Source organism: Aulonocara sp. 'chitande type north' Nkhata Bay, linkage group LG6, assembly GCF_057382095.1.
Source record: "Aulonocara sp. 'chitande type north' Nkhata Bay isolate Kocher_YH1m ecotype deep benthic linkage group LG6, A_spYH_male_GT1.1, whole genome shotgun sequence".
Classification (NCBI taxonomy): Eukaryota; Metazoa; Chordata; class Actinopteri; order Cichliformes; family Cichlidae; genus Aulonocara; species Aulonocara sp. 'chitande type north' Nkhata Bay.
Window position 1 is genome coordinate 21,409,275 of NC_141349.1, and position 20,738 is coordinate 21,430,012.

Below are 20,738 nucleotides of genomic sequence, written 5' to 3' on the forward strand. Positions count from 1 at the left end.
CACCGCATCAGCAGCCCCGCAGGCTGGGAAGTATCACAAGTTCACCACATTAACAAAACTGTTTTTTCCCCCAGTATATCTAAACTAATGGGCAGATTTAGAAGCAAATCAAAACTTTTACATCAAAAAATGAATCAAGTGGCGTATTCGTGACAGAGGCCATTGGTAATCATGAACCTACAGAGAATTAATACAAAGCCTGCAGCTTTCCTTCGAGCTTTAATGACTACTTAGCATTTTTAGCTCACCGATTTGGTTTAACAACCTCAGGTTTACTGTTTTGCTTCAGTCTCTGTGCTCTTTCTGATGCAGCAGCAAAGAGCAACTAGTCAACAATGAGCAACTAGGTGATAACGGAGTATTTATATTAAAAAAAAACAATTTTAGATTAAAACCTGGGGTAAAATAAGAGAACCCAGCAGGAAAAAGTGCTACTGTACCACAATGACTGGATTTTTCTTCTTACTTTTTAAAATGTATTTTAGCTATTGCATACACAGCCCTTCAATGGAGAAAGGTCATGAGGCACGTTGTGAGGTTATTGTGTTCTAGTGCAGCACTCAGTTGTTCAAAATATCTGAAACAGCACCTTTAAGTACACACAAGCCAAGTTATTAATGTACAAAACAAAATATTCTACATGATCTGCATCCAGTTAAATTACCCACATAACCAAGTTCCTAATTCCAGTAAAAGCAAATCTCTTCCTCATTTTTTCTATTAATCTATGCGTACTTTTCAAGAAATATACACAGTCAGCTGCGGAGTTTGGGGAATCTCAATCACATCTCTCTTGCAGTAGAAGCAGGGAGCCGGAGACAAATGGAGCCAGCTTTCATTCAAGCAGTTCAACTTCTGCCATGCTGTTGTAACCTACGACAAAAAACAAAGGAACTCGTCTCATCTGCGTGTACCAAAACAACCCCGAAGGATCTAATAGCGCCATGTCTCAAGCATGACAACTTTGCAGTTCTTCACCAGCTCTCCCCTTTAATGGCTCGTTGTCTTGTTCACCCCCTCGTTCCTGCCTTGTTTTCTACTGATAACCCTTGTCTCCCCTCATGCTGTCTCACCCCTATCTCAATCTCCCACTGTCACCCACTCCATCATTCTACCATGCTTTATTTGCACCTCCTCTCCTCCATCTATTAAGTGAAGTGCTGGAGACAAGCCACTGGCTGTTCTAACACAATGGCCCCTCTATTCACATTGCTGTTTATCTGTTTGCAGACAAACCCTGACTAAACGTAGTGAATCAGCGCCTCCATACAAGCAGGACAACTTTGTTGTTCTACATATTATGCACACCTGGGAGCCTGTGTGTACAATTTTTTAATCAATGAATGCAAATAGGTCCGTATATAAAGCAAAACAGTTTATGGAGATGTGCTAGCATGATTATTATTTGACAATTGTTTATTTTTTAGCAGTCAGACGCTTGGAGGTTTTTCCATGTATACTGTAAGACCTAAATTGTACCCGACCTTGGAAATGGATAAAAATAGAAAAAATGGATGAAGGCAAACTCTCATTTATTAATTTCAAATCCATTGCTCTAGAGTACAGAGCAGAAATAACCCCATTTCAAAATTTCATGTTTCAAAGGCTTGTGGGTGTTATATATTAGTTTTGCACACATGGAAATATTTATGCACACGTAAGGGGAAAACACTGAAATTTTCCCTGTAGTACTGTACGTGTGTACATGTGTGGAGCCATTTGTGCGCACAAAAGGAATAGATAGATGGGGAGGCTCATGCGCTGGAGTTCTGTACAAATTGTGTGCCTTTCGTCTCTGCTCCTCTTTAATTACACAGTACAGAATCACAGGGGCTACCTGCATGCAAGCATAATTCTGCAGGAGCAGACATCAAGAGCACCGTTTATCATGCAGAGTGCTGACAAAAGTGGAACAGCTGAAATTTAGTATCTCTACATGATTTTCACTCTTGGTATAGACACCCCGCCTACATCACATAGAGTACTTCAGTTCAGGTATCAGTGGAGTTTTAGGGAAGAGCATTCTAGATGTCACTGAGGTTTAGGCTAGAAATTGATGCTAAAGTTTCACTGTGGAACCACATTAATGAGCTAAAAATCAGTGAGACCCAATATAACCAGTACAGTGCAGTCAAAAGTAAAAGGATAATGACATGAGCTCAGTTTTATTTGGCTCTAATTCAGCACAACAGACCAACAATGAAACATTGACTATGCAGTTAAAGTGCTTCGATAGTCTTCTAATGACGTTTCGTGTGGGTTCAAAAAGGTTTCCTGCTTTTTGTGCCTGCACCTCTGAGTATTGGGACTGTTCCTGCTGCTCTATTCGTTTTGTTGTTTTTTTGCTTTCCCACGCTGCCAAACTCTCCTCACTCTCAGCTTTGTCATTACTCCTCTGATGCAATCATCTTTTTGGCCGTCTTCACCGAGTCAATTGGTCTCATATCCCCTCTTTAAAACTCAACGCTAATTATGTCAGTTTGCCTTCCAAGTCCATCTTTCCTCTTCTGCATCTCCACCTAATCCAGGATGTTCTGAAAACATTGTCCAAAGTTACAATCAGCCATCTGCTAACTCTGCTCCACCCCCAGACATTTTGGCAACTTTGAGACTTCGTTCTGTTTTTTACTTTACTGGAGTCAAACTGCCAAAAATGAGTTCAGTGTGGAACTTCTTTTTATACAATCCCCCAATTTTAGGACAATGGAGCTGAACAAACATACAGACAAGATATCCAAGTTTCCAGGATGACTTTAGTGATGGTGAGATCCCTATAATGTTTTTTTGGTTAATCTGTGCCATGAAAAGAAATTTTGTAAAGATTTATTTAACATACAATGAACTCTTCTAATTTAGGAGATGCCTTGACTTTCCTATACCTCAACCTTGTTTTCTTTAAATAAATATCTCAACACATTTTGAATTATTTCTGATCAAAATTTCTTAACAAACATGAGAAAAACTGTATTTACATTTTTTGCCCATGTGAAGAACATGACAGACTATCTGTGCACTTCAGTCTTAAATCAGTCATCAAACTTGATACAAACACCCAAGTAAATGAAGTCCCATACAATGAGAGCGCCGAATACAAAAAGCTGACCCGCTAACAGAAGTCGGATATTTCCTAAGTCTGGTCTAACCTCCCCTCCCCACTACTCTTCCAACCTTATCTTGATACTACCAAACAGCAACAGATCAATGGACGACACTCGGGTCTACACCTAGATGAAAGCAAAGGTAGTGTGGTGTCTAAATGTGGTAACTAAGCATCAATCATGTAAATTGCATTAAGGAGGGCAAACATCTTCTTGGATTCTAAAACAACAGATAGCCTGCATCAGGAACTCAGTGATCTTAAATCAGGTTTTTAGTAGCAAGGATCCATTGGTTTTAATGCTTGTTGTTTTAATGGCAAGAGCCTCAAACCAACTAAGCCAAGTAAGTAAGTGTCAATAAACAATAATTAGCATCATGACTTTACTTCAATTTTACAATATTTAAAGTACGTAATGAGGAGTTGAGAGACTTTTAAAGTTACATATTCATAATTAAGTATTTATTTCGCTGGCATAATGAGAGAAATAAATGAAAAAGAAAAAAAAAAAAACATACTACAGTTATTGAAATCTGCTACTGCCCAGCTGCCAGAATTGTGAATATATGTACAGGTCCAGATTGGGTGCTTTTTTATTTTGCTCATTTTTAACCTTTATGTTTTTATAAATCCTACACTGCACATTTGTATACAGCTTCAAATGAAAACAATTTGAAAGTAAAGACCAAATATTAAAACACATTTTTTTAATTTTTTATCTCAAAATTATGACAGATAATAGAAATATGTCAATGTGCTAACAGGCCCTTATTTGGGCAACACATCAATTTAGATGTGTGTCATACTGACTGCCTGGAATATTCACACAAACAGAAAATAACAATGAGCAAATCAAAACACCGTTTGTTATCAAAGTTTCTGTTGAATCAGTAAAAGTAGGAATAAATACATCGGGAAAATACGCTTCAAAGTAGCGCAAGTTAAAAGATGGATCACAGAGCAAAGGCTTCAGGACGCAAAATAAACAAAATCACTCAACAGCTCGTTTATCTGTTTATTTAGCGTGTTTGCTCATTCCCTGCGGGGTTTTTGTTGTATTGTATGGTAATGTATCATTTTGTAAACCTGTTTGGTTTGGATATGGATAAAATCAATTTACTATTCAAGTTGCTTGGAGTGAAAAAAAAAAGCTTAATATCATGGTAATGAAGTGGAAATTTGACCTACACAAAACAAAAGCTGAAAAGAGGTAGAGATCTTAAATTAAGGTGTTTTTTTTCCTTTTCTCATTTTCTTTGTTGGAGGAAATAGGCACTGCATGAACTCCTGCTTGTAACAATTTCCCAAATAAGCAAAAATGAAAGGAAGAAAGAAACGAATGCGCTACACAATATTAAAGAAAATTGAAATATTTAAACAATCACATGCATGAAGCATGTGCCTTCATCTACCTTCCCCAATTTCTTGTGTCAATAACACTGAAGCGGCAACGTGACCGTATGGCAGCAAGTGCCCTCACCTCACAGCAAGAAGGTCCCACCAAAGCCAGACTGTGGAGTTTACATGTTCTCCCTGTGTCTGTGGGGGTGGTCTCTCCGGGCTCCAGCTTTCTCCCACAGTCTATAAACATGCACGTCTATTCCAAAAATGGCCAAAGATGGGAATGTGAGTGTGAATGGTTGTCTATCTCTCTATGGATGGACGGATTCAAATGTATTGGATTGAGATGGATGGATGGAATAACACTTATATGTTGGGAGTGATGCATGTGCATCATTTAGCGTTGCTAACAACAAAGACATCTCACTAAAAAGAGAAACAATGCAGGTGAGGAAAAGAGGCAAAGAAACAGATTTTTCCCCTCTCTCTGTTGCTCCAATGCCACCTGGGGCAGCAATCAACAAACCTCCCCCATTGTCTATCACAAACTACTCTCACAGCAAGAAGTATCCACTAAGACAAGTGGGACACTGTACAAGTTGTCTTTGAACCTTTTTAGGTGTTTTTATTGTTTTTGACTCTTGTTCTACCACAGACCTATTTCACACTTTCACCCTACAACATCAGCAGGATAGCACATGTAGATTAAAAATCATTAGGGGACCCTCAAGGGGAACCGCATCCACCTGCAGATTAACATAAAATGTGTTAGCATTAGGTGCAGCTATAAATCACCAACAGCCACAGTAGTACCGAAAGGTATAATGCAAATATTTATTCATGTTCCTCGCTCCATATATAGTAACATTTGTGTTTTTTGAAGTCAACCCAGAAATAAGGTGGGAGAAAGAGGCTGTGGAGTGTTGCAGAGGCATACAGGCTTACAAAACATGAGGGAAGTAAAAATAGTGAAAGGAGGACAAAGAGAGATGAAGACATCAAATAAATACAAGAAAATAAAACTAAAACAAACCAAAGGGGCAATGATAAAAGTGCAAGGGCAGGAGGGCAAAAATAAAATGGAGCCAGCAAAGAGCACAGCCTCGAGGCAAGATTAGAGTTTACCTTCAGTAGGGTTGATCGCTCCTGGTAAGCTTTCCCATGGGAGGGTCCAGGAAGGGCAAGGATGAGGAGTGAAGACTGCCTCGATGCCATTTTCCTTAGGGAAGAACACACACATGCAAACACACACACACACAAATATACAAATACAAGTTACTATAGAAACCTACAGCCTTTGTTGTAATCGAGTGACTTATTTTGTACAAGCCCTCTGCTACCTTGCACACAATACAACTCTTATTAAATTTTCAAGACAGAACATTGCTTCACCAGTACAGAACATACTCCAGCACATCTAGTACAATTAACTACAATAGCAAGAGAACCAGGGAAACCATGGTAAACTTTTTTTTAGTTCTCTCCATGATGACAGCAGGGCTAACTATGTATTTAACTAGCTTTGCTAAAGTTTGTCTAGATAGATGCAATATTTGTTGCTAGAAGGCAGCGCTATTTAGAAGCTCCTGATGAGGCTGTGTTCTCAGTTCTCCTTTCCTGCCGTGTTTCTCACCACAGCGTCTGGGGTAGCAACAGCTCATTTGCTACAGACTCTGAAATTGACTGAAACCGCAGGTATACAGGCATGGTAGAATGAGCGATCTGAATGGTGTTTTAAAATGAAACGTGAAAGGCATATTCTCAATCATGCAATAGCCTCTATTGGTAAAGCCTTAATTTTTCAGCAAGACAATGATCCCGAACTCACTGTCAATGCAGTAAAAGCACATGTGGATACAAAAAAATGAAAAATGAAACTCTATCAATCATGGATTGGCTTCCTCAGAGCTGTGTTAGATCATTTTGACAGAAAAGAACAAAAGGCAGCCAAGATCCAAAGAAATTGCAACCAGGACAGCGTAGATGGAAACACTCATGCAGAGGTTTCACCAAATTCAGAAATCAGTGGACGACATCACGGTAGCTATGTCCATCTTTTGTACTGTCTGTATTTACATAGACGTTTGCACTTGTTTCAGTAAATCCCTGGAGCTGTTTCCCATATAAAGAGGAAAAAAGCTCATCTTACTATAATATGACACCCTTTTAATAGAAGGTCTAACATGGAACATTAAATATGTGCAACATAGGGCTGCACGATTTTGCATAAAATGAGAATCACGATTTTTTGGCTTAGAATTGAGATCACGATTCTCTCACGATTTTCTTTTCCAGTATAAATATTTATTTCGCTTATTAACTGCACATCAACTTCGTAACAGTTGAGACTGAACATAAAAACAATAAATAAACATAAAAACAACAAATGTCTCACATTTTGTCGTTGCCGCAAAATATTGTACTGCTTGTAATTCCGTCTCCACCGTTGCTCGACACTGCGTGTATAGAGCAGGTAGTGCAACAATAGAAAAATAGTTGCGGGAGGGCACTGTGTAGCATTTCTTTAGGGTGTTGATCATTTTCCTAAATCCCTCGTTTTGCACAGTGTTGATGGGAGCCATATCTTTGGTCAGGTGATAAGTGATAGCCTCTGTAATTTCTTTGCCTGCGGGAGTTCGACGGGTATAGGGAAGCGGTGTATAAGGTTCCCGTTATTAATGTTTGGGTGGTTGTCCGGGACGGATTTTCTCCTGTCACTTTCTCGTCATCCCTGACGTGCTCTCCGTTGTTTTTTCCCTGCTAATTTTAGCATCACACGGCACAGCTTCTGTATCACGTGGTATAAGGCTCCGCCCTTGTCATTTGTTGAGCAGGAAGAGTGAGCGCTTGTTTTCATGCAGATTACGTCCCGGATCAAAATGCGGTACAATCGTCGTCGTCTTTTTCTTTTTCTTTTCTTTTAAATCGTTGTCACTTGGAAATGAGATCGCACATAAGTATGAATCGAGATCGCGATTTTCTAACGATTAATCGTGCAGCCCTAGTGCAACACTATGGTCACCGTCTGTTACATTTAAATGTGTTTCATGAATAAAGACTTGACTATCATGTACAATGACATCAGAAAAATACATACACTGTGAGGTGCATCACTATGATGCAATAAAAGCACTGCAATTAAGACTATATTACTAAAAACCCTTAGTTCTGTTGACACTAACTGATCTGTGTGTTATACACTGGGGTTGAACAATGTCTCGCTGCCATATTAAAATATTCTAATATTTTGTTTTATTCGTCTTTATATAAACACATACTACTATATAATACAAACCAATCAAAGTCTACAACACTGCAAACCTCAAGCTCAAAAAGTCTGTGCCAAAACCAATTATATTCACTCTCCACAGTAACACAAACTTGTAGTGCAAATGCTGATAAGGTCATTTTTGGTCACTGGGTAAATATGTTTGAGGTACCTCAAAGTACACTAAGGAAACATGCACCTTAAAGCTTTAATAATTTTGAATATGAAAAGGTGATTCTGTTTAAAGCTCTATTTCTTCTATTAAATCATATTCTTAAGTTTGATAGTTCACCTGCAACAAGGATGTCTGGTCAAACTTTAAACCCAAATGACAAATAATAGGTAATAATACAAGACTGCGTTATTATCCTGCCATAATGCTCATTGATTTCAGTGAGGAGTTTTTCATGGGAACACACACAGACTGTCTTCAATCGCTGTTTCTGGAACAACAGCTCCCCTATGAACCCAATTCATCAGACATAAAATCAAAGACTTAACTTCCTTCCTGCAAACCCAGTAATTCTCCTTTTAAAAAAAACTCTATTTTTGATATCCAAGTTGTGTTAGCTTTTGTTAGGCAGTGATAATACCGGGTCTTAATTTCTGGTGTCGGGATGCCTGCTTGTTTACCACAGATACAGATCACAGGCTGGGGCTCCACAGATCACTGCATGGGGAGCTTGAACAGTATGCATGAGTGTGTGTTAACTGGAGTGATAAAGGGGCAGAGTTTATGAGCCATTTGTAATGTGAATGGTGTTGCGAGATGAGCCCACTGCCTCTGGTTAGCCGCCGTGAAGGATCGACTGTCACCATGTGAGACGGCAGACTGTGTGTTTATACCTTGGTGGGACACACACAGAGGACATATATGCGCACACAGACGCAAACAGACAGGCACATTACCCAGCGCAACAGCTGCACTGCAGACATGATGATGGCGACATGTAGCCATCCTTGTAATCCCTCTAGGCAGAGAATGGTGGCCATTGTGTGTTTGTCTGTGTGTTCACGCATTCCTCTCGGTTTTAATGTCGGATTTTAACCTGCCAGCAAAACTGTCATTTACACACATGTGGGCCTGACTAAATTTCATCCGGCAACACAGCACATCTAAAAGACACATCCCATCCTGACCACCCAGCTCACTCACCCTCATCAGAATTTTCCAAACCTCTTGTTTTTTTTTCTCCTCGCCTCGCTCACATTGTTATAGAAATGTAGCCAGCAGGAAATCACAGAAATATCTTTCCTAAGAGAGCAGAGCAAAAAAAGCCAAGTAAACAGTCTGAGGGCTCAGTGGCGAGAGGTTAGTCAGGGTTGAGGAGACAGTCTCCTTTAAAACAGCTGGGCCTGCTTATCTCCTGCTGTTGCAGAGGTAATATATGGAGCAAAGAAATCTATAAACGTGTGCGAATGAGCAAGTCTCTCGACAATCCTTCCTAAGGGACCTGCATTGGGTCGTGTATCTTGCCTGTGCACATGTAGATTTTTAGCCATAACTATAAACTAAGTAAAGCTATAACATTTTTGTTTTGGACCAGATTCACTGTTTTTATTGCACCTGAAGTGAAGATAAGCTGAATGTGCACTGTCTGCACTCCTGCAAGTGGTAACAGGATCCACTGAGAATACTGAAATGTGCATTTAAAAAAAGCACCCCCAGGCAAATACAGTGTTTTTTCTCATAAACAGATTGTTAGTCTTAAAAAAAAAAAGCTTCTTTTTTTGTAATGTCTACAAGAGCAAAATAATATGCATCGATAACAGCTTTGAATTCCTTTCTTTTTTTTTTTAAGACCACTTAAAATGTTAATTTTATGAGTGAAAGCAATCACTGTTAAATATCTGGCAGAAAAACTAAATATCCAACAATTACAAAAGTCTGCCAGAAACCGAAACATTAACTCAGAGCTACACTCTTGAAGGCGCAATCAACAGAAAATGGAGGCATGAAATTACAGGGATAATACTTAACAACCACTCTGGAGGCTGCGAATCTGTGCTGTTAGGGGACAATGGGAGGCAGATCCCTTGATATTAGGTCAGGATGGAAGTGTTGGAACAAAACATGTTTGGTTAACATATAGCTGCAAAGCATGCTGGGGATTAAGTAAAGGAAAGTAATCATTTACTTTGAGTTTAGTCATTGTGGGCCTTGGGCCGCCGACAAAAGGAACCTCTGGGGCCATCTCCCGGCCTTCTTCCTCTTCCACCGGTAGACTGGTTGGGTTGTCCTCTGCTGAGAGAATTGGGAGTCCAGACGTGGGAGCCTGGGGTATGGACAGAAGTAGCCCACAAGCCTTGGCTGCCCGAAGCACCCCCGGTACCTCCTGGACACGGCCGTACCAGCGCAGTAGGTGGGGGAGATGATGTAGAGTGGCGGCAGCGCGTGCTTGGAGGGAACACTATTAAAGACCAAGAAAAGGATGAAAGGATGAAAGAGAAAGAGGAAAACAACAAGGAAATATTGATTAAGTGACTCGACTGACATGTTACTGCCAGCGGAGCGAGATGCCACGTTCCACCAGAATTCACACATCACGCTGGTGAACACTTGTGCGACAGACTGGCAAAAAAAAAAAATCTAAACAGAGCTGGCAGGAGGAGAGGGTGAAGAAACAAACAGAGACATGATCTGAGACGAAGCATAAGGGCACAGAGTGTGTGTGTTTGTGTGTGTTTGGACACAGAGTGGTGCACGGAGGCAGAAGGGGCACTCCGCAGCACGACAAGAGGGTGGAGTGGAAAGGATTCACTGTGGCTGCATGTGTTGTGGACAGTGATGGCCGTTAAGAGGAGACACGCTAGGCTGAGTGTGAAACTGGAAACCACTGGGGCACAGCTGACTACTAAAAGCCTCATTGTGAGAACTTCAGTTCTTTCCCACAGTCGAGGAATAGCTGGAGACAGCTGAAAGGTGAAATGAGACCCACTCCACTGCCAGACAATGCAGCATTCCTGATCAATAACAGCATAAGCCTGAACTTTACAGCTCTCGGTTCGCCGCTGCAGTTGCTACCAAATTCATCACAAACAATGAGGCGTAATGAATATTCAGTGAGCACTTGAGCTTCTAAATTCTTCAAAGATTTTCAAGTTAGGAGTTTGTTTTTTTAGGTCAACATAACAACCTGCCAACTCTGTCAGCTGTTCCCAAAGTAAAGTCAGTAAAATGTATTTCAACCTGCCGCATTTGAATAAAAACCCTCCCCGTACAGTGTTATCAGCCTTTGCCAGGTGGCTCCAGACCACCTTTGAGAGCAAAAACTGTGCCAAGTCTGATGCAGCGAGTCTTCTTAACCCAAGTTTCTGCCTGGCTGGATTTAAAAAAGGGAACTGGGTGTACTACCTGTTCACCCTGACCAGAGTGTCAAAACCACACATCATGCATAATTTGACAAGTCATCATAATAAAAGTATTAAAGAGCCAGCAAATTCATGTAACTGCACGCTCCGGTCTGCATGAAAGCATTCAGTCTGACATCAGCGCCACTTTTGTATCCACTGAGACAAAGCCTTTCCTATCAGCACTTGACTGTTTGTGTAACAGGTGTATTATTGAAAGAGCATTTGTAAAGAAAGTGTGTCAGTGAAATAAAAGCGACAGGCTTAAACTGACAAAAAAGGGCTAATAAAATTAATTGTGCTTTGATGTGTATGTGCCATTCTTAATTAGACAGTAACAATCAGAATGAGGTTGTTGACACCACTCAAAAATTCATTACATGTCAAAAAGCCCTTACCAGATACTGATAGATGCACGGGAGCAGCACCACATCAGTCAGAGTGAAGTACAGTCCCTCGGCAAACACATGCTCCAACGGAGGCAAATCTGCTGTCTTCACTTTCCTGATCTCAGAGTTCTCTCTGGTGGCTAAAGCTGGTACTGAATCCACAGACAGTTTGGCCAAAGCTGCTCTAAGCTCAAGTCCATCACAGGCCTGAGACGACTGTCCAAGCCCGGACTCGGAGTCCAGGTTCTCTTGGCTTTCAGCAGACTCTTCGCGTCTCTGCTCCTGGAGTTTCCGCCTTCGTATTTTGTCATCGTTGTGGACTCTGACAGGCTCCGCGAGCCTTCGCTCAAGAGTGAGAATGGAGAGGGGCACCTGTTGATCATCATTTGCAGGATTCTGGAGATGTTCTTCAACAGCAGAGGGGATTTCAATTTCACACAATCTAGTCCACCGGCTCACCTAAGAGTGAGGAAAACATGGTGTTTGAGGTCTGTCCGTAAATGCACTCAAAATAAAAAGGCTGAAATACAAGTCCTTATCATAGCACTGTGCACAACTTGTGCAGTTGTCAGATATTTATTTGTAATTAAAAACACAAAAAACATAACTTTGCTACATATTTCCAAAACAAAAAAAGGAGAAAAAAAGTTTTGGTGTCAGAATTTGTTTTTTTCCAGTTTTTGACTTTTTGGCAGTTCCTTTTGTCGTTGTTCCCTTTTGGATTGAAGAGTGAAAGGATCACAAGTGGAATATGTGTATATGTGAAATACATCTAGTTTACCACAGAGTGCTTTAAATTTCATTAGCCAACTGGGAACCACCATTTGCTCAAATCTATTATAAATAACCTTCTGGGACCCTGATGGGGAACAATAGACGGTCAAAGTTGTGAGGTATAAGAGCTTTCCTAGATCTGAAACCATGCAAACTTTAAAGCAAACTAAGAATTAGTTCATTATTTACTTATAATACTTTTTAAAAGTTGTTAATTGTGTGATTTCTAATGATGATCTCTAAGATTTTGCATTTATTTGGTTTACTTGATTTTGTAGATTTGCAGATGGTCTTTATTTTTTGTTAACCGTCACTTTTTGTAATGACTGAGTTTTGGGGTTTTGTTCGCATTAAGTTGGTTCGGTTTTCCTTTCATTCAAAGATTTAATGGTTCTTTTTGATTTCAGCAAATCATTACTTATGGAGAGAGCATTACACTGCTTCACAACAGCTTTCAGTTTGTTCCTGAAGTCACTAAATGGTCAAAGCACTTTAAAAAGCATGCCTCATTCAGTCATTCACACAAGGTCTTTTTTTCAATGCGTTCTCTACCAAAGTGCTTTCTATCTAACATTCACACACATTCATATTCCAATTACTGCCTCGGGAGAGTAACTTGGGGTTCAATTTCTTGCCTAAGGATACTTTGGTTTCAGCTAACTATAACTGATTTGTAACTGTGTGCTTACTTTTAGACATATTTAACCTCCTAAAACCCGAACTCTTCCACAACATGCATTTTTAATTTCTTTTTGATATTCGGGCATATTGGGGCCCGATGAATGTAAAAACAAAGAATTACCAGATTTTTTTTCAACCTTATCACTTGTTTATTTTCTTTTGTGCATTTTTGTCGTTTGCTTCCCTTTTTTCCACTAACCTCAGCGCAGGCTTTCAGACAAGTCTTCTTGAAACCCAGCAGAGCCAGTACATCATTTCTGGAGGGGTCAGCTTCGATGGTTTTGTTGATAATATGTCTAAGGACCACTGCCAGTCCTGCCCTGCAGAGCTGCCCAGTCTCATCCAAAACAGCAGGGAGGCGACAGTCCCTAACCAGCTGAGGCAGAGCCTCTGACTGAACATCAGAGGAGTCCAGATGCTCTGGCAGCTGACTTCTCAGAGACTCGGAGCTGCTGGGTTTCTTGAAGACCAGGTAAACTTTAAAAAACTTGCACTCGCAGTAAGAAAGGAGGAATAGGACGATGGAGGTGTGCAGGGGAAGGCGCGGCTCCTCGTTTTGAAAGCAAACTTCTAAATAGAGAGAGGGCTGCTGCTGGTTTTCGGGCTGTTGCTTCATTGTAAATAAAGTCAGCACTGCGGGGTGAAACACATGTGAAGGTTTAAAAAGTAGCCTCGGTAAGGTGTTCCGAGGTGGGGTTTGTAAATGGAAAAACAGCTGTATCTAACACGTTAAATGTCACTATGAGTGATACTTACAGCAGCAGTAGCTTCTATAAAACCACGTTGTTGTTATGGTGTGGGCTGCTTCTTCTTCTTCCCCTGTGCTAAAGCTACCACAGCTTCACCTGTTTTCTACTTACGAATAAACAACACACGATGTGTCACTGGAAAAATACATGTAAAACTGTATAATATATTATATGCCCGCTCCATAAAACTGGTTCTTTTAAAAAAAATTAACTATTCAACGAAGAAGCCGTAATGTGAAATATTCTGGAGTAACACAAGTTGCTTCATAAGGTTCCGCGCTTATATCTTGCGGACATATTTGAGTGTTGCACAGGTTAGAGGAAACGGCTTCTTTGTAGGAAGTGTTGTTCTGCCGTCAGTTTCCCCATGAAATCGAAAAGACCGGATTGAGGAGAGACAAGCTTACGAGAAGCAGAGTGTGAGGTATGGTATTCCAGTTTAACGATTTCATTCGTAAATCCTAATTTCTAACTGACAGCTTCGAGTAACGAGAACTTTTACCGTTGTGGTGCTATTATGGTCCCTTGTGTTGCTGCTAGTCCGGACTGAATATGTTACGCAGCAGCCGAAGTTAATCTTTTTTTAATTTGTGTGAACTTTTAAATATTACACCCGACAGACGGAATTGAGACATTTGGGACTCAATCTACAAACGTGAGAAGGAAGATAATAATAAATATTTGTTTTAACCCACAGAAAAAAAGCACATGACGTATCACAAAACACAAACGCATGTCATTTACCTTGGAAGTCGGTGCTAACAAAAATGGTAAAAAAGCGCAAAATATGATTTATTTCGGTTCTTAGCAAGGTAGAGCCGTTTAGCTATTACTAGCAGTACAGCATCGTATTTGTTTTTTAATCTTAAAATGACCGTCGCAGCACATTCATGGGTAGAATCTGACCAGTGCTCTCTGCATGGCTTATTTAGCGAATCATAAATACACAAAAGTGACAGTACAGATTATACATTTTACAGTTTTACTGCTGTTTACGTTCACTGCCGCCATCTTGGATAGTTAACTCGGGGTTGATGGGTCTGTTCCGAGTGGGGAACCTGAGTTGAGGAGATGTTCCAGATTAACTGGAATCTACAGATTGACTGGGAACAAGGAAATTCAGATTTTCGACTTAATCTGGAACGCACCATTAATCCTAGTTTTCCCGGAGATCTGTCGTCTCCCCTTCAAGTGCCCTTCGTTTAGTAATAAAGATGTTTATTGTGACAGAGCTTTAACTCATGGGAAACAGTTTTCACTAAATATTTAAGTCTTACTAAAATATTGACTTATGCATAATTAATGTTAAGAGCACCAGAAATAGATGCATGATGTTTCAAGGAATTTAAAGAACATGTTACTTAAAGTGTTGTGAAAAGGTATTTGCCCCTTCCTGAATTGTTCACATTTTTAGCACTTAAGTTTCTGTTCAAGAAACAAATTTTAACGATAACATAAATAAATATAAATATCTTATTGTTGAATCATTAACTCTGACCTTAACTGAGGCAAGTGAGACCTGCTGTTCTTTAGTTGTCGTTTTGGGTTCTTTTGTGACCTGGATGATTTTGGTAGGTCGGTCACTCCTGGGAGTGGCTCTCGCAGTGGTTCACTAGAGTCCCAATGCCTTAGAATTGGCTTTGTGACCCTTTCCAGATTGATAAATGTCTTTGACTTTGTTTCTCTGCTTTTTGTCACTTTCTTTAGATTGCAGTCTGGGGCTGATTGTTTTAGCCTACTTCACTTTGTTAAACAGGTTCTATTTAAGGGATTTCTTGATTTAACGTGTCTGACAGTAATCTGGTGGCAACTGCTTTTTCACATGGGGTCAGGTCGATTTGGATAGCCTTTTTCCCTAATAAATGGGGGGAAAAAAACCAACAATTTTTTTACTCTTACTATCCTTTGTTGTCCTTAGTTTAACTAAACTTGTTTAACTGCACATGATTTACTCAGTAGAGGGATGTTATTTGTTCCCCGAAGCCCGAAAAACTGTATTTTCTGATCCTCAGTTTCCATCATGGCTGGACCTGTCAGTTTGGAGTTGGATCCCATCTTTCTAAAGGCACTGAGTTATTTACACTCCAAAAGTAAAGACTCAGCTGAGAAACTGAAAGCTCTCCTTGATGAATCCCTTGCAAGAGGAAGTGACTCATCATACCGTTCATTACAAAAAGTAAGAAACTGGAGACGTACATGTTTATACAGTCTCTTTATGCTGTATCTCATTGTTGTTAAACCTTAATTTCCCTTTCTCAAACTAAAAGTTATTATTATTATTATTATTATTATTATTATTATTATTATTATTATTATTATCATCATTATTATTATTATTGTCATGTGTCCTCAGGACATAGAGGTATCAAAGGGGACTGTGTCAAAAATGACTTTAAGTAAGCAAGACTCCAAGTCTTCAAGTTCTTCATCTTCAAGTAGCAGCAGTGGAAGTAGTAAACCTGAGAAGAGCAAGAAAGACAGTGAGAAGAGACCATCTGAGAAGGTACTGTGTGAATTTTGCAAAACTACTAGAAGATCTCGACAACCTGGTAGTCCAACGCAAAAGGTGTTGCGTTGGACCATACAATCCTTCTTGTAAGGTGAAGTAGTGAAAAAAGAAAAAAAAGAAGGGAAAACATAAGTAAGTCAAGAACACTGCGATTTAAGCAGTCTTTTCTTCATATTTAACATTATTTAATCATTTTGCAGACACTTTTGATATTCTCTGATGATCGTAAACGTGCAGCTAAACGGCTAAAGAGCTTTTCAGGATGGAGAGGTCAATAAGTCGTGACAGGCCAAGTCAAATAGCTGCTCTCACTCCAGCTTAGCAGCATGCCAGATGCCTAACATGAATCTTTCTTTAGTCGGCTGTGTCCTAGTCCTGTTTGGCTCCTGTGAATAAGTATTTGTTTTGGACCTTAAGCACGTGTACTCTCAGGCCAGACAGGCTACCAGGTCTTTTTAAATTTATTTTTAGTTCAGTGCATGGCTGTAGCGGGCAAATCAAAGGGAGCTTCTCTCCTTATACTGAGGGGGGGAAAGGAATGAATAGATATTTTAGTAAAACAATGAACCTTTTTTTATGGTGAAAAGTGGAGGAGTAATCAATCAATCAAGGTAGAGAACCAGCTCAGAGTAGGTCAGAGCTACTTACATGTTAAATAAATTTGAGTTCAGAAATTTCCTGCAAATCTGAGAAGCATACGTATGTACTATTACATAGAAGAGTACTAGTGTTACAGTGAAGTAGATGCAGTTTGAAAATGTTTGTCAGTGATGCCAACATGCCATGTCTAAAATGTGCTCTTTCTGTCTTCCTGAAAAAATAGATCAGGGTTGACTTGGGTGAGGTGGACCCCCCGAAAAAGCCTCGTTTGGAGAAACAGGAGAATCGCTCTTCTCCGATCACTGTGCAGACGAGCAAAGACCTGCTGCCAAACATAAATGATGATGAGACCAGCGCCGATGACTTCGCCATGGAAATGGGCCTGGCTTGTGTGGTTTGCAGGTACATGTTGAATATTTGTAGATATGGTAAATTTTTGAGTTGCCGTCCCAAGTTTTATTTTTTTTAACCTTTTATTATCATATGCCGAGTAAAGAAACATGTTTTTTCTGTCCCAAAGTGAGCCAATGAAATTCTTGCTTTTCCTGTCCACAACAGATACCAACCTAAAAAAATCCACATACAAAATAGATAAATAGAATAAATGCTAATTACAACAACAGCATATCAGAAATCCAGTAGGATTATAGCATATGAAAAAAAATTGTACTTGGAACTTTTTCCACTTTAAATTATTGAGATTCATTTTACTCCATCGTCAACCTAAACAGGTAAACGTGTTAGCAAATTAATTATGTGTCCCTGCCATATGTCTTTACTTTCCTGCTGTTTTTATTCCTTAAGACAAATGACCGTGACCATGGGGAACCAGCTGGTCGAGTGCCAAGAATGCCATAACCTGTACCACCAGGACTGCCACAAGCCCCAGGTGACCGACAAAGAAGTCAATGACCCACGGCTTGTGTGGTACTGCGCCCGATGTACCAGGCAAATGAAGCGTATGGTGAGGAAAGTAAATTATCTTCCAGTATCAGCTTTGTATTTGGATTCAGCGAGCTTGGTTTGTTTTTAAGTGAAAAGTTGTTTGTTTGTTTTTGTCCACAAGGCCCAGAAACCTCCACAGAAGCCGTCCCCTGCGTCTGCATCTTCAGCACCTGTTGTAAAAGACACACTAGTGAAAAAGACGGAGCTTAAACCCAAAACTGACACAGCCAGCACCTTCCAAGCATTCAAAAGAACAGAAGTGAAGGTATGTGTTAACTCGTTATGGCTTCCATCGACGTGCATTGTTAATGCGAATGTTTATACACAGCCTTTGTGTCGTCTCACGTTCTCCTCCTTCTCAGACAAGAAAAAGTTATGATTTCACATCCGTAAATTACTTGGGACTGCAAGGGAGAGAACAGCAGTTGCAGTCAGAGTGCAAAGCTGCTGTGAAAGGAAGTCTGCATAAATCCCCGCAGAGGAAAATGAGCAGAAAGTGTAAACTTATTTTCAAGGATCAGCGTTCCAGCACGGTGCCATTTCTCCAGAGGGAATGGGTTTAAAACTTTTCAGAGCGCTTTCACTTAATGGAGTTCACCAAAAAGTTATTTTGATAGCAAACATGATACCCTGTAGTCACAGATTTGATTATGTTAATACTTCTACCGTGAGGTGTAAGAGTTTTCATAGTTTGCAGCAAAAGTATTGCTCAGGCAAGCAGGACGCGGCGTGAGTAGCTGAGGAATCACATTTTTACTTGATATTTAAGAAACTGCAACTGCGCTGTATGTTGTTGTTGTTTTTCCTGCTTATAGGCTTTTATTTTTAATCAGATGCCGTAACAAAGCAGAGGCTGGTAATTTGATGCTTCTGCTTTGCAGTTCACAGACTGATGCAAAGAACCTTTTCTTGCATTTATAGGTCATTTTCATTTTTGTAATCATCTGTTCACCTTCTGCCTCCAGCAAACTTCTTTAATATATGTTCAGTCACATTATAATTGAGTACAAGAAGGTTGAAACTCACAAAAAGTGCCTGCAGAGATTATTGGTAATAAATTTACTAACGCACCAGTGACAACGACAATTTTATTTATATAGTACATTTCATTATATTAAAGCTCAGTGTGTTTAATACAGAAAAAGAAGACTTAACACCATAAATCAGTGAAAAATGCTTAAGAGAACAAAAAAAAGAATAACGCATATTAACTGTAGGCCTGTGTGCAGAGAAAGGTTTTGAGTCTGTTTTTGAATCTGCACACAGATGTAATTGAACTTGAGTCAGCAGGCTGCTTGTTCCCAAGATTAGGACCACAATAATTGAAAGCACCTCAAGCGTACTTGGATCAGATTTTGGGAGCAGTTAAAAGATCACCCAGGAAGTTGATTCTGTTCATCTGGACGTAGCGTTCTCAGTAGGAGAAATGTTTCTGTCACCCATCCAAGTGACTTCTTCGGTCTAAAGAAGTGACCTCTCTGTCACTCAACTCCCAGTGTTTTCGTTGAGTTGCAATCAGGGTTCATTGCTCTGCCAACTTGTCTGGTGGTCAGCTCTGCCGCCAGCAGTCAAATAGCACAAGCTCCAGTCATGTCATTGTTACCAAACTGTTGGCCTTGGGTGTCCTAGATAGATGAATGGTCTTTTGGAGTTAGTTAGATAAAGGCATTGTGACTTCTTCCCCAAAATTGTATTTTGAGGCACAGGACTATTCACAATAATCAGTCAGCTCTGACTGTTGGGAACCATAAACACAACCCTGCATGCATTTGGACAACTAGTTTTCTTAACAGAGAAGCTCTTCCTGAATTAGGCCAAAAGTGCATTGATGTGACAAGAATAGGGGTGACCCAAGCACATCATCGATAGACAATGAAGCCTTCAAGTCCTGTACAAAAGCGTCAGTTAAAAATGGATTGTATTCAGCTGAATACTGTTTTCCTAACCCTCCTAATTCAACTGTATAATCTTAGCTATGGTGGCCACTGAAGGACAAATGGGTTTTTTGAAAACTAAAGCTCCAAACTAGGTTCTTCAGGCCCAAGTGGGAGCAACAGGGACTTGTTCTCAAATAATAAAACATAAATGAAAGAGATGAAAAGAAAATCCAAGTAGTTAGTAGTTTGTTATTAGTCAGTATTACACTCTAATAATGACAGTAACCTTTTCCCATGCAGCCACCAGCCACTTCAGCCAATCCCACCAGCAGCAGCTCCTCCTCCTCGGGCAGCGGTCTTACCGGCTGGGCTGCATTTGGCGCCAAAACGAGCCCATCTCTTCCTGCTAGCACCAAACTAGGTTCCTCAGGCCCAAGTGGGAGCAGCAAGACCTTGACAACTCCTTCTGGACAGAAGCCTGTTGGGTTATCTGGGCTAGCTGGAGGAAAGTCGGGGCTTGGGAGTGCAAAGATATCTGGGAGCGGCAATGGAAACGGCTCCAGTCAGGCAAACCTGAAACCGCCTCCACCTCTGACTCTGGGTAAGCAGCCGTTGAATAGGTCATCGAGCGGTGAAGGCCAAAGCAAAGGCAGCTCTTCGTCAGGGGCCGGCTCTCCTAACAGCTCCCAGACTGGAGGCAATGGAGGCAGTAACGGAGGAGGTAATGGAAACAATGGGAATGGGTCAAAGGCTGCACCTGGGGACAAACTACCTACAACCCAAGAGTCCCAGCTTAACGCCATGAAGCGGTTACAAATGGTGAAGAAGAAAGCAGCGCAGAAGAAACTGAAGAAGTGAGTGAGGACTGAGTGAAAGGAGGAAGAGTTGTGAGGAAAGGGGAAAATAAATGTTCAAAGAGGGCCGGTTGAGTGCCAGAGCATTACGTTTCTATTTCAAGAGCAGTTGTACATCAAGTAACACCATTGAGTTAAATACTTGAATTTCACTTTGTTTAAATGCTGCTAGACTCGTGTGCCTCATCCTGTCCTTACAAATCTAACCAGTGAAAAAAGTGTCATGTCACTTTTTATCAGTTAGTGTCATTAAATATCCTGTTCTTACATACTCGCAGTAGCTTTGACTTTATTGTGACTGTC

At 40.4% G+C, this 20,738-nt stretch overlaps 2 protein-coding genes across 5 annotated transcripts in view; one reads left to right on the forward strand and one right to left on the reverse strand.

Moving 5' to 3' along the window:
• gstcd (glutathione S-transferase, C-terminal domain containing) overlaps window positions 1–14,612 on the reverse strand; it is a 50,671-nt gene extending 36,059 nt beyond the window's left edge. Inside the window, exons 1-6 of one of the 4 annotated variants that reach the window (XM_086295564.1) lie at window positions 14,395–14,612; window positions 13,658–13,753; window positions 13,101–13,534; window positions 11,456–11,905; window positions 9,845–10,117; window positions 5,564–5,657 (exon numbers count right to left, since the gene is read on the reverse strand). In XM_086295564.1, coding sequence (XP_086151690.1) covers window positions 5,564–5,657; window positions 9,845–10,117; window positions 11,456–11,905; window positions 13,101–13,517 — 1,234 coding nt within the window. In that variant the 5' untranslated portion in view covers window positions 13,518–13,534; window positions 13,658–13,753; window positions 14,395–14,612. Of the gene's footprint in view, window positions 1–5,563; window positions 5,658–9,844; window positions 10,118–11,455; window positions 11,906–13,100; window positions 13,535–13,657; window positions 14,093–14,152; window positions 14,267–14,394 lie in introns of those variants that run through there. The other 3 variants (XM_086295565.1, XM_086295563.1, XM_086295566.1) reach the window with 3 other exon arrangements.
• ints12 (integrator complex subunit 12) lies at window positions 13,919–20,704 on the forward strand. The gene is made up of 7 exons (XM_086295567.1): window positions 13,919–14,074; window positions 15,663–15,826; window positions 16,004–16,153; window positions 16,983–17,161; window positions 17,564–17,723; window positions 17,826–17,969; window positions 19,882–20,704. Exons 2-7 carry the CDS (start codon window positions 15,671–15,673, stop codon window positions 20,437–20,439), a joined length of 1,347 nt encoding a protein of 448 aa, XP_086151693.1. The 5' UTR covers window positions 13,919–14,074; window positions 15,663–15,670; the 3' UTR covers window positions 20,440–20,704.
• Window positions 20,705–20,738: the final 34 nt, after the last annotated feature.

What these genes read in the sequence shown, in the direction of transcription:
- ints12 (XM_086295567.1), top strand. Translation starts at nt 15,671, where the DNA reads ATGGCTGGACCTGTCAGTTTGGAGTTGGATCCCATCTTTCTAAAGGCA. An exon ending in AGAAGAGACCATCTGAGAAG is followed by an intron (nt 16,154 to 16,982) that starts GTACTGTGTGAA and finishes CTGAAAAAATAG; the next exon opens with ATCAGGGTTGACTTGGGTGA. An exon ending in CTGGCTTGTGTGGTTTGCAG is followed by an intron (nt 17,162 to 17,563) that starts GTACATGTTGAA and finishes TTATTCCTTAAG; the next exon opens with ACAAATGACCGTGACCATGG.